This window comes from Barbus barbus (assembly GCF_936440315.1).
Source record: "Barbus barbus genome assembly, chromosome: 5".
NCBI classification, from domain to species: Eukaryota; Metazoa; Chordata; class Actinopteri; order Cypriniformes; family Cyprinidae; genus Barbus; species Barbus barbus.
In genome coordinates this window covers 3,618,020-3,639,896 of record NC_136733.1, presented here as the reverse complement: position 1 = coordinate 3,639,896, position 21,877 = coordinate 3,618,020, and the positions used below count along the sequence as shown (strand labels likewise).

The following is a 21,877-nucleotide window of genomic DNA, read 5'->3' as shown; positions in this document are numbered from 1 at the left end:
TGAAATTAGATCAAATAAATAAATTTAGAAAATTAATGTAATTATAAAGTTAACAAATAAAAATTATTTATATATACTACCAGTCAAATGTTTTTGAACAGTAAGATTTTTAATGTTTTTAAGAATTATTTTCTGCTCACCAAGCCTGCATTTATTTGATCCAAAATAAAATACAGCAAAAGCAGTAATATTGTGAAATATTTTTTACAATTTAAAATAACTGCTTTCTATTTGAATATATTTTAAAATTAATTTATTCCTAAAGAATTAAATCTAAATGTTCAGCATCATTATTCCAGTCTTCAGTGTCACATGATCCTTCAGAAATCATTTTGTTATTATGGTGATTTGCTGTTCAAAAACATTTATTATTATTATTATCATCATCATCAACATTTAAAACAGTTGAGTATATTGTATTTCAGGATTTTTTTAAATAGAAAGATCTAAAGATCAGCATTTATCTGAAATAAAAAGCTTTTGTTTCATTATACATTATCTGTTTGTTATCTTTATTAACAAACCGCATATTTGAAGTCCAAACAAGTACATTCTTGCCTAAAATGCTCTTAAAACTACACTCTGTGACACAAAACAGTATTATTTTTTACATTATAGTGGATCTGGGTATCCGCCAATAACACTCACTGTGAGAAATATGGCAACTTCAGCAAGCGGAGTGATACAAATGGCTGTTGGAGTTCTGTTGGACTCTAATATAAACACTGTTGTCAGCCAATCAGATTTGAGGACCAGAAAGAACTGTTGTATAAATAATAATATTTGTAAGATTTATAGCATTGTAAAAGATTAAGAAAAACAATTTTTGTAATGAAAGAAAATATCATAACAGTACTTGCAGTGAAACACCTACAAAGGTTATACTCCTTCAGTGATCGTTGACACTTCATGCTTTGTCTCTAGGTGCACCAGTTCAGTAACAAGCAGACAGAGATGGCTCTGCGAGTGGCATCACTGGATTATCTGGGTACCGTAGCAGCCAGATTGAGAAAAGATTCAGTCACCAGCAGGATGGATCAGAAAGCCATCGACCGCATCATCAGAGAGGTACACGCACATGTATCTGCATTATACATGCTGCTGCATGTGGACTACATCTAAACACTAAAATTTTAATGTTTTTTTTTTTTATGTGTCTTTAGAGCTCAGAGGGAGATGAGACTCAGCGGCTGCAGAAAGCCTTATTGGATTATATGGATGAGAGTGCAGAAACAGACCCTGCCCTCACAGTGAGTCCAGCTCAGATGCTCTTCATTTTCTGCGGCCTTTGTTGCGTTGTGGTCAGGCAATACGTCTTTCTCTATGATCAAGTGTTAAAATCTAAAATGCATCTAAAGTTGCCTGTAATTAATATTAAACCTGTAAATAACAGTACCAACAGTCAAATGTTTAGACATGACTGAATTTGTTTCTCATTATCCTAAAAACCTTTTGCACTAAAGGTTTATGCTTAAAATTATTAGTAAATATCTGGAAGCCAATGTTGATATTTGAAATCACAAAACAAACACGCCCCTACCCCAAAAGGGTCTCGCCCCTATTTTGATAGCTCCGCCCCACACATATGTAGCCTACGCAACCCAGGCAACGATTAGTTCTGTGAAACAAAGCAAAACCAATGTTACACCGTGTCTACACTGGATGCTGCGTGGCGCGACAAATCCCCGACAGAAAACTGCTGCCGCGTTCGATTTATGACGTGCTGACCAATGGTTTTCAACGGTCGCTTTATCACGTCCAGTGTAGGCAGACTTTAGCTGTTGCAGCACGCCGCGTTCGGTGTAGATACGGTTTTACTGCCTATCGAGAAGAAACAAAGCAACCTCGGCGTCCGATCGCAGGCCTTCCGCTCCTTGAGTTCTCCAGCGCTGGAAAACTGATCCGATATTTACACAGGTCCTACTTCTTGCCTTATCGTTCCGCAGACCTTTTCCTCTTTTGTTTTTTATCCGCCATCTCTATCTTTCTGTCGCTCGGCTCGGCTGTTCACTGAATGCTCTCTCCTCCATATCATGAGTAGACACGCCCCTTACTGCTCATTGGCTACAAGTTTGTTTTGGTACTCTGCCCCAACTCAGTTTTCTAAAGTTTTCTCTTCCGTTTTACTCTGCCCCGTAAGAGTAATTAAAAATTACATACCCCACCTTTAACTTTTAAAATAGAAATATGATAGTATGTAGTTTATTATTATGAATAATTAAATTATGTAAATAGTAATATTATTTATAACAGTAGTAATAATAATAGTAATAACAGAGACATGCACAAAATTAACATTTTACTGATAGCAGATATCAGTAATAATATTTGTTGTAATTTATTATAATGACTAATGCTTTTAATAATAATAATAATTATTATTATAGAGACACAAAATTAGCATTTTACTCATACAGATATCACTAATTTGCCCTTTTTCTACTCTTAATCTGCCATGTCACATTCCTCCATCTGATTTTGTATTGTAGTTTGCACGCAAATTTTACATCGCTCAGTGGTTCAGAGACTGCACTACGGAGGCTGAGAAGGCCATGAGGACTCAGAATCAAAAGGAGGACGATTTGGAGGGCACGCAGCATGCCAAAGAACTCCAGGCCACTGGAGACATCATGCAACGTGCAGAAACTCGCAAGAAATTCCTCCACACTGTCATTAATTCAACTCCCAATCAGTTTGCTACTCTCAGGTATTACCACACACGTATCTCTGCTTTAATTATGTAATGTCCTCGGCCTCAGTCAAGACTGTATTATAAGGGTTATATTGTGGTATTAATGCCAAATAAATCTTTTGGCAGGATGAATTCAGACACTGTGGACTATGAGGATGCCTGCCTTGTTGTACGCTACTTGGCCTCCACCAGACCCTTCTCTCAGAGCTTTGACATCTACCTGACACAGGTGAAAAGATGGGTCTAAAATGTAGACAAAATCAGTTTCCACCTGTTATTAATGTGCCTAACAAATGCTTCTTTTTTGTATTGTCTTTTAGATTCTGAGAGTGTTAGGGGAGAGCGCCATAGCTGTCAGGACCAAAGCCATGAAGTGTCTATCTGAGGTGGTGGCTGTTGACCCCAGTATACTGGCCAGGGTAAGAACTGCAACTAAATTAAAACTGACAGCACAAGACTAGGTAATTCTGTCAGAGTTGACCGATCATGTCTATGATTGTGGTATGCTTGTCTGTGTTGTGAAGTCTGATATGCAGCGTGGTGTTCATGGGCGGTTGATGGATAACTCCACCAGTGTGAGGGAAGCAGCGGTCGAGCTGCTGGGACGGTTTGTGTTGAGTCGACCTCAGCTGACGGAGCAGTACTACGACATGCTCATCGAGAGGATACTGGTATGACTGCACTTCAGATCAGTACCTGTCTGAAAGTTAAGGCAGCAAAATGTAAAGCTTTTATCACTGTCATATGGAGCAATATCTCTATATGTAAATGTACACACTACCATTCCAAAATTTGGGTCAAGTTTTTTTAAAATCTTTTTTTTTTTCTTTTTTTTTTTTAGAAATTTGTACTTTTACTCAAGAAGAATGCATTATATTGACATTTTATAATTTTACAAAAATGTTTTTTTTGCTTTCTGTTAGACATAAACCAAAAAATATGGTTTTCTAAAAATGAAAAAAATGCCATATTAAAATGATTTCTGAAGGATCATGTGACATTGAAGACTGGAGTGATGCTGAAAATTCAGCTTTGCAATCCTAGGAATAAATAGTTATTTTAATTTGTAATAATATTTCACAGTATTGCTGTTTTTTCGATCAGATAAATGAGCATAAGGAACTTTTTTTTTATTATGCGTGCAACTTTTATGACCTCATAATGATTTATAAGCAGTATTTATCATTTAAAAAATTAATTTGATCTACTGTAGGACCATTTTAAATGAATTGGTTGTGAATATGAACAAAATTGTTAATGGTGACCCTTTAAAGGCCTAAAATATGCACTTTCCCTTTAGACGTTGATGTAAATTTTAGCCTAAAGTCTGGATGTTAAAAATGCGTACCGCTGTGTTTTTTCTGCTATTTTGAATACTGTACTTGTAATCTGCGAGAAGTTTAAAGTGTTTTTATGTGCTTTCACTCCAGGACACTGGTATCAGTGTGAGGAAGAGGGTGATAAAGATTCTGAGAGACATCTGTTTGGAGCAGCCCACCTTCAGTAAGATCACAGAGATGTGTGTGAAGATGATCCGCAGGGTCAATGATGAGGAGGGCATCAAGGTGCAACCCCGTTCTCTGCTTTGTTTTGCTTGAAAAAAGCGGTGCTAAACTTCTGCTGTGATAGGTTTTTCCAGTTAGTGAGAGGTTTGAGCTAACAGTCTTTCTCTCCCTGCAGAAACTGGTGAATGAAACATTCCAGAAGCTGTGGTTTACACCCACAGCCAACCATGACAAAGAAACAATGAATAGGAAGATTCTCAACATCACTGATGTGGTCAGTCCTGTTTATATTGTACCGTTACCAAACATGACGTGTAAACTCTGCTGATCACTTATAGGCTGGAGAAAATCGTCTTTGCCTGCTTGCGACACGAGATACAACAGACCCGCTAGATTTAAATCAGCACAGTCAGCGCACTTTTATTTTAACAACTAAATCGTTGTCTGTTGAGGAAGTACAGACGTTCCTCTCATTGATAGTCGAGGAGCGGATCCAGCAAGAGCTTTATGGAGCGACACGGAATGAAATTTTTCAGGAGTCACGGCAGTAGAGACGGCGCAACTATAACGACATGTGAATAATCCCGCCCATTCTAAAGCGATACTAAACTGCAGTGGAAACGCAAACCAAGCCGAGTCGTACCACGCAGTGAAAAAATGCCAATAGAACTACTGGTTTTCTCCCAATAAGTTAATATACAGCTTATTAAGATAATGCTGTAAATAAGAATCTGAAAGCTTTAAATAAATATTTTAACGTGCGTGAATAAATCCAACCTCCTCTATAGATTTAAGTTTCATTTCCATAATCTGTGACCGACAGGATCTTGGCGGGAGGGATTTAAATCTTTAACAAGACTTAAATTGACACATGCAGAGTGAAAGACTGGAATTTTTTTTTAACATTTCAGCCGGTTTATATATATATTGTAGCCTATATATTATTTATCTCGTATGTATAAGATGCATTTAGTTGAGTTAAGATGCAGGAAAGCGCTTGTAGCACTACGGTGATTATCTCTGCAGCGGAATATTGTAGAATATTAATAGCTAGCATATGACTGGGACTGTCATATACGTAACATTATAATGAGAACACTATTATAATAAAACGCTCTGAATTTTTAGAGTCTATTTGCCGTGTTTCTACATGTTGTTGCGTGAAGAATGCATCCACAAAAGTAGTTCATTCAGAGCCGCGCAGACATGTTCACTTCTGCATTCGGGGCATTTTGTGCAGATAGCCTGTTCCTGTCACGTGTCCTCAATCGGGAACCCCGCGTAAGTGTAAAGTCTGAGGAGGAGGGACAGGAGAAACAACTCTTTCCAATATTTAGAATTTGGACTGCAGTACCCATTTCAACCGCTAGCTGTCAATATTACATACTGCACCTTTAATAAAGCAACTTTCACACAAATCGATCAAATCAGAGTCGTGTCCATACCTAAAGGTCTAGTTTGAAAATGTATTTTCTTCGAAATAGTGCATCTTCCCCAAACTGAACTTATTCTTTTCTGTGCTGCAGGTCGCTGCCTGTAAGGACACTGGCTATGACTGGTTTGAGCAGCTCCTGCAGAATGTAAGTATTTTTGAGTCGAATACGTTTCCATCTGCCGGTCTCTAGTTTGGAGGACAGTAGAGCTGCAACTCAAGTGTTTTGTTTTTTATAGCTTTTAAAGTCAGAGGAGGACTCGTCCTACAAGCCAGCCAGGAAGGCCTGTGTGCAGTTGGTGGACAATCTTGTGGAGTACATCCTCAAATATGAGGAGGCACTTGCAGGTACGCACATACTACTAGACTTGTGAAATCCAATTTATTTTTTAACATATCAGTTACAGTTTATACCACAAACTTACACTCTATGTGTGGCGGCATTTCCCCCGGTAGCGCAGAAATAGCGGTTTCCCCGGTAACGGCTCTAATCAAAGCAGCACCGCTCTTAAAAACGCTACTTCATCAAGCGTTATAGGAAAGATGAAATGAAAATGACATCGAAGCTTTTCTGAAGACGGATGGTTCTTTTCAAAGATGCATAAAAACACCCGCGCCACATTTTAATTTTGAAACGTGCAGTGCTCATGTTTATTGTCAAAGCCTTTTGGAAAATATATTTGTGGCCATCAGTTCTGACATTGTGGCGGGCCGCCACAAATAAATTAATGCAAGGGAAACGCCGAGTTATCAGTAAAGGCTGATTTATACTTCTGCGTTGGACCTACACCGTAGTAGCCTCTACGCCGTAAGCTGTGTCGGTTTTCATTTATGCTTCTGCGTCGTCGTTCGTGTCGACATGCAGTACACATGCGGACCACTAGTACCACGGCGAAAGCCAAAGAAGAAAGCGACTCGTCGGAGTAGCCGTGACGGCGGCAAATAAATATCAAATCATTATTTAAAACTACAAAAAGGAGACAACAACGGAACAGGAGAAGATGGCATTCTTTCAATCTCCACAAGGACGTGTACCACGACAGATCAACATTGTTTGTCGCGGACAACTACTGATGTATAATGCTATGTAGTATTATAAATTATAAGACACTTGTTCTTTGCTTTGTTTTATTTTAAATAAGACGGTGTAACATTAAACTATATTACAGTGCTCATAAACGCACACAAAACTCAATTACATACGGAGGGAGGGGTTCTAGCAGACCAATCACAGCGGTTACGGTCTGCGTAGAATTGACGCGCTGTTAGATATTTGGAGAGGTGCACGTCAGGTTACGGAATAGGCCTGTGCGACTCTGCGTAGGCTACGGCGTAGGTTCGACACAGAAGTATAAATTGAGCTTAACCCTGTAAAGCCTGATGTGTGAAATAGTAGTCACAAAAAATTCTAATTTTATTGTAATGGAACAGTTTATAGAACCTTCAGACAAAAAATAAAAAAAGTTTGCTTATGTGCTTTTTTGTTGAGTATCATATTTATTTGGTGCATCAGGCTTTTATGTTTCATATAGTATGTAATAGCAGAATACAGAGCTCCTACTTCATAACACCTTAATTTTATTCAGTGGACCAAACTAAAAATATGCCAATTTGCTGCCATTACTGATATTTATATTGCCAAAAAGTAAGATGAAATTCCAATAGCTTTTAGTTTTGTTCAAAGCTTTGTAGTTTTTTTTTTTGTGGGGGCCAAAATATACAATGCAGTGCAATACAGTGATGATTGAGAGATTAACTTTTGGATTCATGCCAAATGAAATAGGTGTGTGAGGCCATTCATTTTAAATTAGGCTAGGGTTTTTTTTTTTTAAAGTACTTTTAAAGCTTGGATCGCGTTAAAAGCTTTTTGTACTTTTGTGAATTATGTGCGCAAAAGATCCAGCCCCGTCACTGTCACTCACAGCCGTTTCTTTGCGTCTGCTGCATGTGTTTTGCGCATGAGCCGCACGCACCCCAAAACCAAATTGTTTAATCGACCATAGCTTTAAAGGGGTCATGAACCGCCTTTTGTTCTTTATTTTTTCCTGTTCTCTGAGGTCCACTTATAATGTTATCAAGATTTTTGCATCAAAAAACATAACTTAGAAGTAATAGACTATTTTCTGTCCTCTTTTTAACCCCCCTCATCAGAACCCTCCGTTTGAATGGGGGTGGATGATTGTAGAGTCGGAAGTAAACGCCCATTGCTAGGATTGGCTAATAGTTGTGTATGTTTGCCAGCCTACGTTCTTCACAGATGGACGCTGCTGTGATTCAGGTTTAAAACGCATAAATACTCATCAAACGATCTGTTTAACAGGCAATAGTGACCACATAATAAAAAACAGTTACTCACACTTGTGTGTTGTGACATTATTTTCTGATTCAATATGGTCGGCACCGCATCGTCTTTTAGTTAAAATTTTTCTGAAAATCCCTTGACGAATTGTGCCTTGTTTGTAAATGAATCCACAGTAAAGTGAAGTGAACAAAGAACCAAGTTCTTACTGACGCGGTCCGGAACTTCATTTATAAAGTTCATTGCCTTCCTTCTGATCCCAACGTTAGGAAAGAGTGAATGCAAAGACAAAGTTTTTCCACATCTTGGCACTGCACAGCATCTTGTTGTCTTCAGAGCCATCTTTATGGTTTGGTTTCTGCATAGACCTGCATTCCCCTCTCGTTTTTTACTCTACGTGCATGAATCGGTGGGCAGGGCTAAACGGGCAACGATGCAGAAGCAGGCGTTGCTCTTCTGTTTAGCCGCACTATTACATCATAGAGTTGTACATTCCACAAGCTGTCGTTTTGGCAGACTGCTTTCAATATAAGCTGTTTTTAGACTGACGAGGAAGTTTTGAGTTCTGAAACTTACAGGATGTTTTTATTGTACAATGACATTTTATATGTCTAAAGATCAAGGTAATTTTGGTTTCTCAGTTCATGACTCCTTTAATCGATTACATTTTTTAATAGATTACATGACAGTTAATCAATCATCGATTAATTGTCAGCATCCCTAGTTTTAACCATCACTCAGTTTTCCATGAAGTCTTTGTGTTGCTTTTTTGTAGTTTTCATTTTTTTAATGTTCATTAGTGTTTAGGTTGCATTTAATGTAATTTTAAATAAATTATTGTATAAATAGTTTGATGAATTGATGTAAAGCACTTTAGCATTCAACCGATTTGTAAAACAAACTGTCATGATCAGTCAAGCCAGTAGAAAAAAACTTGCTCTACAGTTTGTTTGTGATCTTGAATTCCCCAAAATGTATTAATTTGCTGTTGTGATGCTGTCTGTGTGCAGAGCACAAGAGTGTGAACTCGACGCGGTTAGTCGCATGCATCACCACGCTGTATCTGTTCAGTAAGATCAGAGCGCAGCTGATGGTCAAGCATGCCATGACTATGCAGCCCTACCTCACCACCAAGTGCAGTGTAAGTTCAGACTTTCATTTTTACAGTAAACCTGCCGTTTGCAGCACTTTGTTTGCCAAAAGTAATTGTTACATTTTCATTTGATTACATTTTAAAAGATTCATTAATGTTTTATTCTGTTTTCATGAATTTGATTACCACTGTTTTTAGTAATAAATACCAATAAAACAGAATCTAGAAAAATGGAAACGGAATAAATGGAATCCAGAAAAAGTTAAATTTGGGGGAAAAAATTAAATCATGGGGTCCTTAAATCAAATTTTTGATAAACCTGACATAAATTGTAAAATTGTACGTGTCATGATTTTAAATAATCAGAAATGCTTATTAATGTTATTTAGCGATTTAAAACAAAATCCAGAATTTTTTAAAATTTGGTTAAAAATGGAATCTGGTGAAAAACAAACAAACAAAAAAGATTCATAGAGATCTATTTTAAGCCTGTTTTCTACCAGTGCAATATTTGAGGTCACTCTGCCATCTAGTGGCCGTATATTGCTAGTCTTTTAAAATGACATTGTCCCAAGGTTTAGGTGTCAGAAGATTGTTCTTGTTTTTTTTTCCAGTGTTTATGCATAATGCATTTGTGTTTAATTTCAATGCATTTTCACAGTCTCAGAGTGACTTCATGGTGATTTGTAACGTTGCGAAGATCCTGGAGCTTGTGGTTCCTCTGATGGATCACCCTAGCGAGAGTTTCCTGACCACGATTGAAGAAGACCTGATGAAGCTCATCTTAAAATATGGCATGACCGTAAGTAACCTGCTCTCACCCACTCGTATACGTAATTCAAATAGCTGAATTAATATTTAATTTACTTAAAAGACAGTAATGATTCTAGTGTGATTTGTGTGCGTTTTTAAAGTAATAGTAAAAATATTCATTTATATGGTTCATTAGTTTAACTACTGACTGCTTGTTCCTTTGATGACATGTAGTTACAGATACACTTTTGCATCCTATTTCTACACAAAAGTTTTTTCTCTCTTTCTTTTCGCACAGGTTGTCCAGTACTGTGTGAGCTGTTTGGGTGCGATAGTGAATAAAGTGACTCATAATTATAAGTTTGTATGGGCCTGTTTTAACCGTTATTATGGGGCTCTGACTAAGCTAAAGATACAGCATCAGGAGGGTACGAACAACATGGCACTGGCTGCCACCAAAGCAGCCCTGCTCAGATCTCTCTTCACTGTGGGAGCTCTCTGCAGACACTTTGACTTTGACTTCGAGCAGTTCAAGGGCACCACTAAGGTATCACAACCTTTCCCGATACGTATTTATACCATTATGCATAAACCTGTACATGGTTTACATGCAGCTGTGATTGCCATGTAGTTAATTGCTCGTTAACTTTAGCTCATTAGCATGAACAAACACAAGTTAAGTTGAAACAAGACTTGAGATGCTTTGTAAGATGATGATAATAATAATTAGGGATGCACCGATACCGATACTGGTATCGAGCCCGATACTGAGCTCCTGTACTCGTACTCGTTAAAATGCCCCGATACCAAACGCAGATACCACACAGCATGTGATAAGTGCCATATTCAGACAAAGACATACAGACAACAGAACAACAGACAGCAGAATGGAGTTATTAGAGATTAAGGATGTCTACGAAGTATAGATGGCGCAGATGCGGGAGCTGGTCGTGTGAATATCCCTTTCTCACAGACATCACTGGATAGTTTGTAGTTCGGTCGGATATGTCAAAAACAAGTAAGTAAAACAATACACGAGTTACTTAACGGTAGGGAGGGAGGGAGAGAGAGCGAGCGTGCGTGCACTTCTGTTGTGTGATCTTTATTGATGTTCGCTCACTTGGCACACGCATCATTTGGCTTAAAATTAAATCGTAAATATAAGACAATTTATAGGGGTATTCACTATAAACCATCATTTATTCTCAACCTCAACCTTAAGCATACATGACATTCTGGCGAAAGTGAAACTAACAGCCTATGCGCTATGTTCTGTATTTGTCCCTCTCATTCTGCACCAGTACAAATACGTGTGCACGCGTTGCGCGTGTTTTGCTTGCTTCATGATTGATTATGCATTATATGAGTGGCTTTGGAATATAAATTGCAGCACGTTTCAGATGAAAAACAGCAACTTTTATTTCTGAAAATATCACAGTTCGGAGATTTATAAGTTCAAGTCAAGTTGAGCTTTATTGTCATTCCGCTACATGTGGGGACATACAGTGGAACGAAATGTCGTGCCTCGCAGGACCACGGTGCTACATAAATACAGACATACAACAATAAAGTAAAAAACACTATAAACCTATACACAACTAACCTACTGACAGATTTTAACTATAACTATACTATATATAAATATTTACCCTATACAAACAAAAAATTAAATATAAAAAATACAAACTATACGAATGCTTCACATAAATATTTACCCTATACAAACTAAAAAAAAAAAGATAAAAAATACAAACTATACGAATGCTTCATAAATACTGTACATGTGCAAAGAGAAACATTTTGAGTCAGCAGCTGGTTGGGGAACAGTGCAGGATGATTTGTAGTGCATGAGCATGTAAACATACATATATCGCTGAGTATTTTGTGGGATTGTGTACACGCAGCAGTGTGTGTAAAGTGTCTAGTGCACATAGAGGAGAGTGTGTTACTACAGGTGGTTTGTACAGGCCCACTCACCTGTGTGTAGCACATTATAACCAGTGGTGATTTCAAACCAGTTCAGTTCATTTAAAAAAAATGAACAGTGAAAGTAACAAAAACTTGTAAAATACATTTTAATGGGCATAATTAATTGTGAAAATAACCGAAGATATTATACAGTCAAATCAAAATAAAGTAAACTGTGACACATTATAACCAAAAATTCTTCATACAGTGGACTACCAGTAAAATTGATACAAATTTGGGACAAAAAATTATTCAGACAAAAGCTGAAGTTCAGGATTGCATGAACCTGGTTTACAGCATGCCCAGGAGACTACAGGCTGTCATTAAGGCTAAGGGTGGCCCGACAGAGTATTGATAGTTGTGTAAATATTGTCATACTAACAGCTGTCTGAATCATTTTTGGTTGATTGTAATCCATTATGTACCTTTCTATCAAAGTTATCTGACATTTATCAAGCTGAATTTGTTCAGACACAGTTTTACTCTGAGTTCTTGTCATATTTTATTACCATTTTCTAAACTATAGCGAATAAACCGTGATAATGTGAGAAATTTTAAAGGTGCTTGAATAAATTTTGGTTTGATTGTGTTTATTTGATAAATGAAGTTAACCAATTAACATTATACATACCAAATATTTTAAAAAATGTACAAATGCAATGAAAATATCAGTATCGGTACTCGGTATCGGCAAGTTCCAAAAATAAAAGTATCGGTATCGGGCGAGCACTGGAAAAAGTGGTATCGGTGCATCCCTAATGATAATAATAATGATAATACATTTTTGCATTAGATTTATATAATAAACCCAAGATTGCTTGTTATAAGTGGGTTTTTATCTAAAATTTTAGTACTATATTTTATGTTTTTAGTTTAATTTGGGGTTACACTTTATTTTAAGATGTTCTTGCTACAGTGTAATTATTAATTTAAGTACTGATGAATATTAATTAACTACATGTACTTGCTGTATGTTTAGGATTAGGGTTACTTGCACGTAATTATGCATAATTTATTGTTATTATGATAGTAAGTACATGTAACGTGTTACAAGGACACCTTAAAATGAAGTGTCACCTAATTTGGTATGTTTAGCTAAAACTTGCGTTATTTAAACATGGAATCTTGCTCTGGCATTGACAGGTTGTAATAAAGGAGAAGGTTTTGGAATCATTACTGTACTTCACCAATCACGAGGATGAAGAAGTTAGATGCAAAGCCATCATTGGGTTGGGTAAGATGAAACATTCATTGTTGTTTTCATATTTGCAATATACTATTATAGTATTTATTCATATTTAAAATGAACTTTTTATTTTTATATTTTCCTTTTTTATTTTTTATTTTTATTAGTTTTGTAATATGCTTTTGTCATTTATTAGTTTTTTATTTCTATATAGCTTTAATCAAAATTAATTTTTAGTTTAAGGTTTATTTCAATATTAGTTTTAGTACTTCAACTAAAATTTCTTTGTTAATTGCCAAGGTAACGTTTCTAATTTTCCTTTGCTTTTTTTCATCTAAATATGAAAAAATACTGAAAATAGTGCTTAATAGTTTAATATTACTTAACAACATTTCAAAAGAAGAACTGTGTAATGCTTAATATCTTAGATGCATAATTGTTACAGAACCAGTTCTCTAAATGATATCATACATATTTTAATTCCTGAATAATTTTTTTTTTAAAAGTCCTGTTTTAACCTTTTATCATTTTCTTTCTCATGTTCTGCAGGGTTCCTGCTCATCATGCACCCGAGTAAAATGTTTGCTCCAGAGGTGAAGTCTCTGTATAACGGGCTTCTGTCTGATAAGCGGTGCTCCATCACGCTGAAGATCCAGGTGTTGAAAAACCTCCAGATGTATCTCCAGGAGGAGGACTCTCGCATGCAGGAGGCCGACAGAGAGTGTGAGTGACCATGACATTGTTGGCTCAACATTTAAAAAAATGCTAGTATGATTTTTAGATTAATAACATTCCCTACACTAACAGCAGAAAACTTGGGCCAAACTAGAAACTTGGATTGTCAAACTCCATAAAGCTCTATAAACTCTGTACCACCCTTAAAGAAAGCTTGTTGTGTTTCTTTCTCTTCAGGGCAAAAAATGTCAAAGCAGGAAGATCTGAAGGAGATGGGTGACATCTCTTCTGGTATGAGCAGTTCCATTATGCAGCTCTATTTGAAGCAGGTGCTGGAGTCTTTCTTCCACACGCAGTCCAGCGTGCGACACTTCGCCCTCAATGTCATCGCTCTGACCCTCAGCCAGGGACTCATACACCCCGTACAGGTACACACACCCCTATACAACAACAGTGACATCATAAACCCAGCGTCAATGTCATCACTAGTCCTGCAAAGAATCATAAACCTTTGAATGTTATTTTGTTTTTCCTTGTTATAATTGCAATCCCAAAACCGTTTGGAGTTGGTATGATCTTATTCAAGTCACTTACGCACACCAAAGCTGTATTTATTTGATCAAAAATTAAGTAAAACCAGTAATATTATCAAATTGAAAATAACTGTTTTCTGTGTGAATGTTTTAAAATGTAATTTATTCCTGTGATGCCAAGCTGAATTTTCAGCATCATTGCTCCAGTCTTCAGTGTCACATCATCCTTCAGAAATCATTCTAATATACTGATTAGCTGCTCAAGAAATATTTCTTATCAGTGTTAATATTTTGATGGAAACACGAATAGAAACTTCAAAAGATCAGCATTTTGGATTTTTATTTCCATTCTATAGTTCTTTTTTGTTTTCCACAATCCAGAAAAATAAATAAATCACCGCCACAACCTTGGCTGCAGAACTTGTCACTTTTTCCTTCTCCTCCTTCCAATCACAGTGTGTGCCATATCTGATCGCCATGGGGACAGACCCAGAGCCCACCATGAGGAACAAAGCAGACCAGCAGCTGGTGGAAATTGATAAGAAATACACTGGATTCATCCATGTGAGCACCAATCTCACATATGTGTCTCATGCAGTATCATTTTTTTTTTCATAAATTGTATAATTCTAGTTCACCATTCCTACTGATCAAATGCATCATAGCTGTGAATGTAAGAATGTAGTTCAAAATCACATTATACCGTGAAACATCCAGGTTATATCAACCTGAACGCTAAATTTCTTTATTGCAATATTTAATTGAATTAGTATTCAATCATATAACTTCAATTACTCTACAGATGAAAGCTGTAGCAGGGATGAAGATGTCCTACCAAGTGCAGCAGGCCGTCTTGGGATCAGCAGGACCCGTGGTCCGTGGTTTCCGTCAGGATGAGTCCAATTCTGCTCAATGTTCCCACCTCTACAGCATGGTCCGCGCAAACAGACAACACCGGCGAGCGTTCCTCATCTCTCTGCTCAATCTGTTCGACGACAGCTCGGTTAGCGCTCTTTGTTTGTCTTTCTCTACCTGACGCTGGCTCATTGTTGTGATGTTGAGACTGACCTTTTCCATCTGTCTGTCTCTCTGTGTCCGAGCAGAAGATTGAGGTGAACATGCTGTTGTTCATCGCTGATAATCTGGCATACTTCCCCTATCAGTCTCAGGAGGAGCCGCTGTTCATCATGCATCATATAGACATCACACTGTCTGTGTCAGGCAGCAACCTGCTGCAGACATTTAAAGAGGTAAGTGTTCTCTCAAGTGTTTGTGTCTCACCAAAACAGTTTGTGTAGCACATTTCAGCACTGATTGTTCTGTGAGCCTGTCACAGTGTAATCCAGCTTTACGAAGCAGCTGTGTTTGAAGGATGGAGCAGTGCAAACTAGCATCTCTGTGTGAGCCTATCAAAGCGCTGTTGACCATTTGCAGTGGGAAAATTACGCTTACATAGTCTTAAAGGCACAGTAGCACAAATGGCTAAAGATAAAAAATATAAAAATGGTCTTGATTAATATTATAAGGCTCAAAAATTAAATGCATGATATCCTCTTATAATCAGGGATATGATCCCACCCCATATTCATATGGATTTCCTTATTTTCAAACCTGAAGTATGGTCCACATGAATTGCTTAAATCTGATGATTTTAGAGTGAAGTGCAACACTTTGTTCATTTACACACAAGCAGCTCATGATCCTGTGTCTCAGAGTGGTACACAAACTCATCTCTGCATGTATTTTGTGTTTGGGTCACTTATAATGTACATTTGAAAACGCAACGATTAAAAGTGAAGAATAAATATTAGTATTGTGATTAGACTGTAATACTGAAACCCTGAAACTTTGATCGATATTCAGTACCATTTTTAATACCACAAAGAAAAATTGGCTCAAAATTAAGGGCTTAATTTTTTATTTAAAAGACAAATACAACAATGTTAAAACATGATAATGAGGTCTATTTTGTGCATGAATGAAAACTACTTAAGGTGGTAAAACACTGGAGAAAAACTTTGTACGTTTACTTCAAATTTCTTTACAGAGAAGTATTTATTTATTACATTAATTTTCTTATTTTTACCCAAAACAGGGTGGTGTGAGCATTTAATCAATTTCTCTGTTCTGTAAAATGCAATTATTATAATTAATACTTGATTATATTAGTGTAATGTTATTTTAGTTATTTATATCTTCAATTATTTTTTTCTAAATATAATAATATATAATTTATTATTGTGATTATTATTATTATTATTATTATTATATTTGAACAGTCATATTAAATGGGAGATTTATTTTTATTTTTTTAATTGATTAATGATCACAGTTATTTTGCAACAAAAACCTCATTTAGATTTTAAAGCAACACATTCTCCATTCTTGCAATTAATCCAATTACTACTGTTCCTTTAAGTTTATATATGTAATTGCATATGTAGGTTTATATATGTAAATAACCTCTGTTATGACTGTATTTAACACACAGTTGTTTAATAGATGTAAACATGGATGGTCATGTTAATGCGTTGAAGGTTGTGACAGCAGTTCCACCATGACTTCTAATCCAGCCATTGTTGTACCCAGTCTCTCGTTAAGGTTCCAGGCAGGAAGAGCAGAAAAAGGAGACGGCGACGGCGGCGGCATCATCATCATCATCATCATCATCAACATCAACATCAACAGCAGCAGAACGGTTCAGAGGAGGAGAGGGGAGAGCAGGACGAGGAAAGAGAAAAGAACAGCGGAGATGAAGAGTATGACAATGATGATTATGAGGAGGATGAGGAAGGGCAGCGGGTGAGGAAGCCCAAGCCCACGGAGGGCGCCAGGCAGTCAGAGTCCGATTCGGATTCTGACCTCGAGAATGCTGATGCTGTTATGGAGCGTCTCCCTGACGACACAACATCTCTCCTGGACTTTGCTAGGGCATCACAAGGCATACTGTTATTGCTGGTGCTCAAACAACACCTCAAGAACCTCTACGGCTTCTCGGACAGGTAACAAACACCCATCATGCATTGCAGAAACCCTGAAATGATTGCTGTTCTCTTCAGGTTTTATATTTACTGTCTTTATTCTGCTCTCTTCCAATGCAGCAAAATTCAGAAGTACTCTCCCACGGAGTCGGCGAAGGTGTACGATAAAGCCGTCAACAGGAAGTCATCGGTCAACTTCAGTCCACGGCAGACCATCGACTTCCTCCAGAATGATGAGATTCGTGACGAGATGACCTACGAGCTGAAGAGGAAGATCGTCAAACAGTACCTTGATGTAAGTTTTTTTTATTTATTTATTCTTAACATTTTTTTCAAGAAGTGGAATGTTTATATTGTTAGTATTATTATTTAACATTGTTTTAATAGCAATTATAAGAATATTTGTTAGCAAGAGTAATCATCTCGGTAAACTCCCAGGGAATTATAGTTTTTTTAAGAATTACTTAAATATATTTATTATTATTATTATTTTAAAGTTATCAAACTTCATGTAAATAATTGTCGACGCTGAAAACAATTGTCGATTACACGAGAGAGGAAAAAACAAATCTTGCAAATTTAAGTTACATTTTAAATAAGTTAAAATAAAACTTTTGAAAAAGAATACGTCAAAATATTTAAATATATAAATATTTTTAAAAGCGTATTTGGGCGGAAACTACGTTTACCTCAGACCTCGCATGCGTTTTCTTCATTTCAAATTTGCGGCGAGCTCAAAATGACCACGCGAAAGACCAGCAAGGTGTGGGATAATTTTGAATTAGAAGGAAACGGAAAAGTTTTGTGTAAACTGTATAATGTCAGATTGGCTTACAATAACTCTACTGGAGCGATGTGTAAACATATTCAATACAGGCACGTATGCGTTAGCTTGGTGGGAGGCTAGCCAAAGCCAGCAAATGCCAATCAAGTCATACACTAACCCGCCGTCGCTGCGGTCCGCGATCCCATCCGCACCGTCCATTACCCACCTCGGTGGTGGTGTGGGATTTCCAGGCTCTTTTCGAAATATATATATGCATTCCAACTTCTGCTGTTTTCAAGTGATTTTATTAACAGAAGTACTTGAAGAATTATTGTGTTGGAGAATGGGGGACCTTTGAGTGAAGATGTTGAGAATTGCTGATTTACACTGTTTGATTCTCAGTTTAAGTTGCTGATGGAGCACCTGGACCCTGACGAAGAAGACGAGGAGGGAGAGACGAGTGCAAACGTGAGGAATAAAGCCATTACGGCACTGCTGGGGGGAGCAGCCACAAGCCCCCGAAACCACCACACTGTTGACTCCGAGTATGAGGACAGTGACGGAGAGGAGAGGACACCAGGGGTGAGAGAACGCAAAACAATACAGCACAGCCAGATCTCTGACAAAACAAACAAAACACCTTGAGAGTGCATGCTTTCAATGTAGCCTAGTAGCATACAGACATATAAGGTACATAAAAACCATATATGGCGGTTTTTGTCACACAAGCAAACATACTGTTTTTCCCAAATATCTGCACGATTACAAATGTGGTATTGATCAACGGCTCAATAAACAAGTTAACAAACAAGTTTTTTGTCAGTATAACACACCCTTAACAACCCAGTCCAATCCTCGTAGTAGCTTATTCGGTGTAAAAATTAAATGGAAAGTCTAAAATAGTATTCTCTTGTAAAACATACTCCAATAATCTTTTATTTACAACTTTGATTTTTTACAGTGTACGTTTTGGTTTAATGTTAGTTGCTGTGTAACCACACAAGTTGCTGTTATTATTATAGCAGGGTTTCTGCGGGCCTTAAAGTGGAAGTGAAGCAGTCAGTCAAATTAACATTATTTAGTGAAGTGATTTCCACTTTAGTTAAAAAATATATAACAGACATGATTGACATAACCATTTTTGAGCAAAAAGGATGTTTTGTTATAGCTTTTGGAGCCAGGGTGCCGCCATCTTTCAATACCACAGCCTGTGATGTGACGGGGTTGGTTCGCTCCGTTGACATTTCTTTAAAATGGTTACATTGAGGGCAGTCATAGCCTAATGGTTAGAGAGTCTGACTTGTAACCCGAAGGTCGTGGGTTCAGGTCTCAGTCCGGCAGGGATTGTAGGTGGGGGGAGTTGAGCAAGGCACCGAACCCCCAAACTGCTCTCCGAGCGCCGCAACAATATGGCCGCCCACCGCGCCGGGTGTGTGTTCACTATTGTTTTCTTTACGTGGTCTTATAATTTACCTTCATAAAACCTGCAGAAACCCTGTATAATAATAAATGTGATAAGGCACATTCAAATAAATTGTTAGTGCCAGTAGACAAGTTAGAGATCGTCTGACCAGTCATTGCTCACATTTTGTTTCTGTCTCTCCTCACAGGCGTCTCGACGCGGGAGGCGCACGGCAGACTCGGCGGACCTGCTGTCGACGAACATGAACGAGTCGGTCAGCGCACTGGACATCATCGCCATCCACTGCCCCAAATACCGAGACCGGCCACAGATCGCGCGCGTGATCCAGAGGAACAGCGACGGTTACAGCATCCACTGGATGGCGGGCTCATACTCCAGCTCCTGGACCGAGGCGAAGCGGCGCGACGGACGCAAGCTGGTGCCTTGGGTGGACACCATCAGAGAGACTGACATCATCTACAAAAAAATCACACTCACCAATGGCAACAAGCTCAACCACAAAGTGGCGCAGACTCTACGGTCACTCTACGCTGCCAAGGACAGGAACTCCAGCTAATAATACGTAAAAGCACGCACATACCTCCCATCTCGGATCCTCTCAGCCTAATGCATCGCGCACACACACACACACACACACTCACACTCTCACCGTCTCTCCATATACCAACATGTCTGTCAGCCAAACATCTTCTGGGTCAGCCAAACACACACAAACACAAGCGGCTCTTCTACACTACAGACTCTTTCTCTCTCTGATGCACTCTGGGTCTGGCGGTGACGTTTGGCCCTCTGCGCCAGAGTGCATCCTCGTATCGCAGGAATAAAATGTTTGGAGAAACATTGTATGGGTGCTCCTTCGCTGTTGTGCAGCAGATTTCTGGTTGTTTGATTTCTACTGCCAGTGTATCATAGTTTAACATAAAAATATTGTTTATATCTATAAAAGAAATTTAAATATATACTGAATGTTGAATTAGTTTGTTGATCTTTTTACTTTTTTTCTTCCTTTTATTTTTTTCCATTTTCCTTTCGGATTTCTTACCGTCAAGCGGCTTTCTATAGCATAGCTCCTTCTTTACTGGCTGATGACGATGATTTTCTCTGTTGAGCTGTTCGTCCATTTTGTACGATAGCACCGTGTGGCTGTAATTTATTGTGTATAGCATGCAGTGTCTGTGAGGAGGGCTGTGTCGAAGGAGAATTGCGATAACCGGTCGCCCTGCTCAGCGTAAAGGGACCCACATGCCTCTGATGGAACAAATACTGCAATAAATTTTCTACTTCTCTTACTTGCAAGAGTCATCCTGTCCGTTTGCAAATCCTGTTCAATTATCTTTTTGTTTATTTAATTTTTTGCCATGCACGCTTCCTTTATTGACAGGTATAGTGAAGAGAAGACTTTTTTTCTAGTATGAGAAATGAATACTTTTTAAAGTCGTGCTTTTTTTTTATGTCTTTGTTACATAAATATTGTTTACACTGAAAAAACATTGGTGTGGGATTTAATTTTCACTCTAATTTTGCTAGTAAATTTTACAAATAATTACAAAAAAAACACCCAGCAAATTGAATTGAATGTGAAATTTTGCAGTAGAAAGACTGAAGTAGTACTTTCTTGTAAAATGCACTCCAATAAGCTTTATTTAGAAACAAAAATCATTTTTAGTGTAGTGTTAGTTGCTTGTAATTATGCATAATTTGCTGTTATTACTATACTATAAATACATGTAATGTGTAACAATGGCACAGTAAGTTAACGTGTCACCCTTTTACTTATTTTGCTCATTGAACTGTATTATTGTGCATTACCAAACCACAGCTGCACACAGGAATAGCACTTTTAATATGTATACAGATGTGCAGTCAAAATATGTTTTTTTGACAGGAAATGCCATCCTTATGTCCTAATGTTCTCATCACAAATTCAGATCCAGTGGAGAGACTAATTCTGTCATAGCAGTCGTTTACAATAGAAGAGATTTTTAGTATGATTACAAAAATGTCCAGCCTCAGTTTGTAGTTCACGTCTTTTTGTGAAATCTTCATAGATTTTTATAAAGTTTACATTTATATTGTTAGTCATATTTCAAGATGAACACTAATTAGACTGAAACAACTTAGGTTTGATTATCCATGCATTATATTTTTTAAAACAATCATGCGAAAATGTCTCAAATATGATCATCAGGCTTTTGAGGAATGTGCATTTGTCCATATCTCATCATTGTATTGCATTGCATTACATGTTTAGAAACTGCAGAGCTTTGATCATAAAAGCTCTAAATATAAACATCAGCAACTGCACCAAAATGTATTTTTTCCCTCAGTTTCTGAGCCCTTGAATAAATACTCATACAAAACACAAAAGCCTGATGTATCAAATAAACACTCAACTTATTTCATCTTATCAAAAAATGTTGTCTTAAGGTTTAATTTACCGTTCCATTAATAAATAAATATTCTGACTTCATGGCTTTTCAGTACAAAATTCAAATGCAAAATATTGTTGAATTTAGAGTAGCATGCTATTTCTGTCATATCTTTGCATGGTGGAAGTAGTTAGAATACTAC

General features: G+C 37.4%; 1 protein-coding gene across 1 annotated transcript in view; it reads left to right on the top strand.

The window, feature by feature from the left end:
* The window catches only part of LOC306869218 (nipped-B-like protein A), a 48,579-nt gene extending 26,917 nt beyond the window's left edge, over positions 1-21,662 (top strand). Inside the window, exons 23-45 of the mRNA XM_079415888.1 lie at positions 925-1,068; positions 1,164-1,250; positions 2,490-2,707; positions 2,819-2,921; positions 3,013-3,111; positions 3,217-3,363; positions 4,123-4,257; positions 4,373-4,471; positions 5,724-5,777; positions 5,869-5,977; positions 8,939-9,069; positions 9,683-9,823; positions 10,073-10,321; positions 12,886-12,976; positions 13,478-13,651; positions 13,841-14,031; positions 14,593-14,700; positions 14,939-15,139; positions 15,240-15,386; positions 16,726-17,138; positions 17,238-17,412; positions 18,286-18,465; positions 19,494-21,662. Coding sequence (XP_079272014.1) covers positions 925-1,068; positions 1,164-1,250; positions 2,490-2,707; positions 2,819-2,921; positions 3,013-3,111; positions 3,217-3,363; positions 4,123-4,257; positions 4,373-4,471; positions 5,724-5,777; positions 5,869-5,977; positions 8,939-9,069; positions 9,683-9,823; positions 10,073-10,321; positions 12,886-12,976; positions 13,478-13,651; positions 13,841-14,031; positions 14,593-14,700; positions 14,939-15,139; positions 15,240-15,386; positions 16,726-17,138; positions 17,238-17,412; positions 18,286-18,465; positions 19,494-19,862 — 3,765 coding nt within the window. The 3' untranslated portion in view covers positions 19,863-21,662. The remainder of the gene's footprint in view (positions 1-924; positions 1,069-1,163; positions 1,251-2,489; positions 2,708-2,818; positions 2,922-3,012; positions 3,112-3,216; positions 3,364-4,122; positions 4,258-4,372; positions 4,472-5,723; positions 5,778-5,868; positions 5,978-8,938; positions 9,070-9,682; positions 9,824-10,072; positions 10,322-12,885; positions 12,977-13,477; positions 13,652-13,840; positions 14,032-14,592; positions 14,701-14,938; positions 15,140-15,239; positions 15,387-16,725; positions 17,139-17,237; positions 17,413-18,285; positions 18,466-19,493) is intronic.
* The last annotated feature ends 215 nt before the right edge of the window (positions 21,663-21,877 follow it).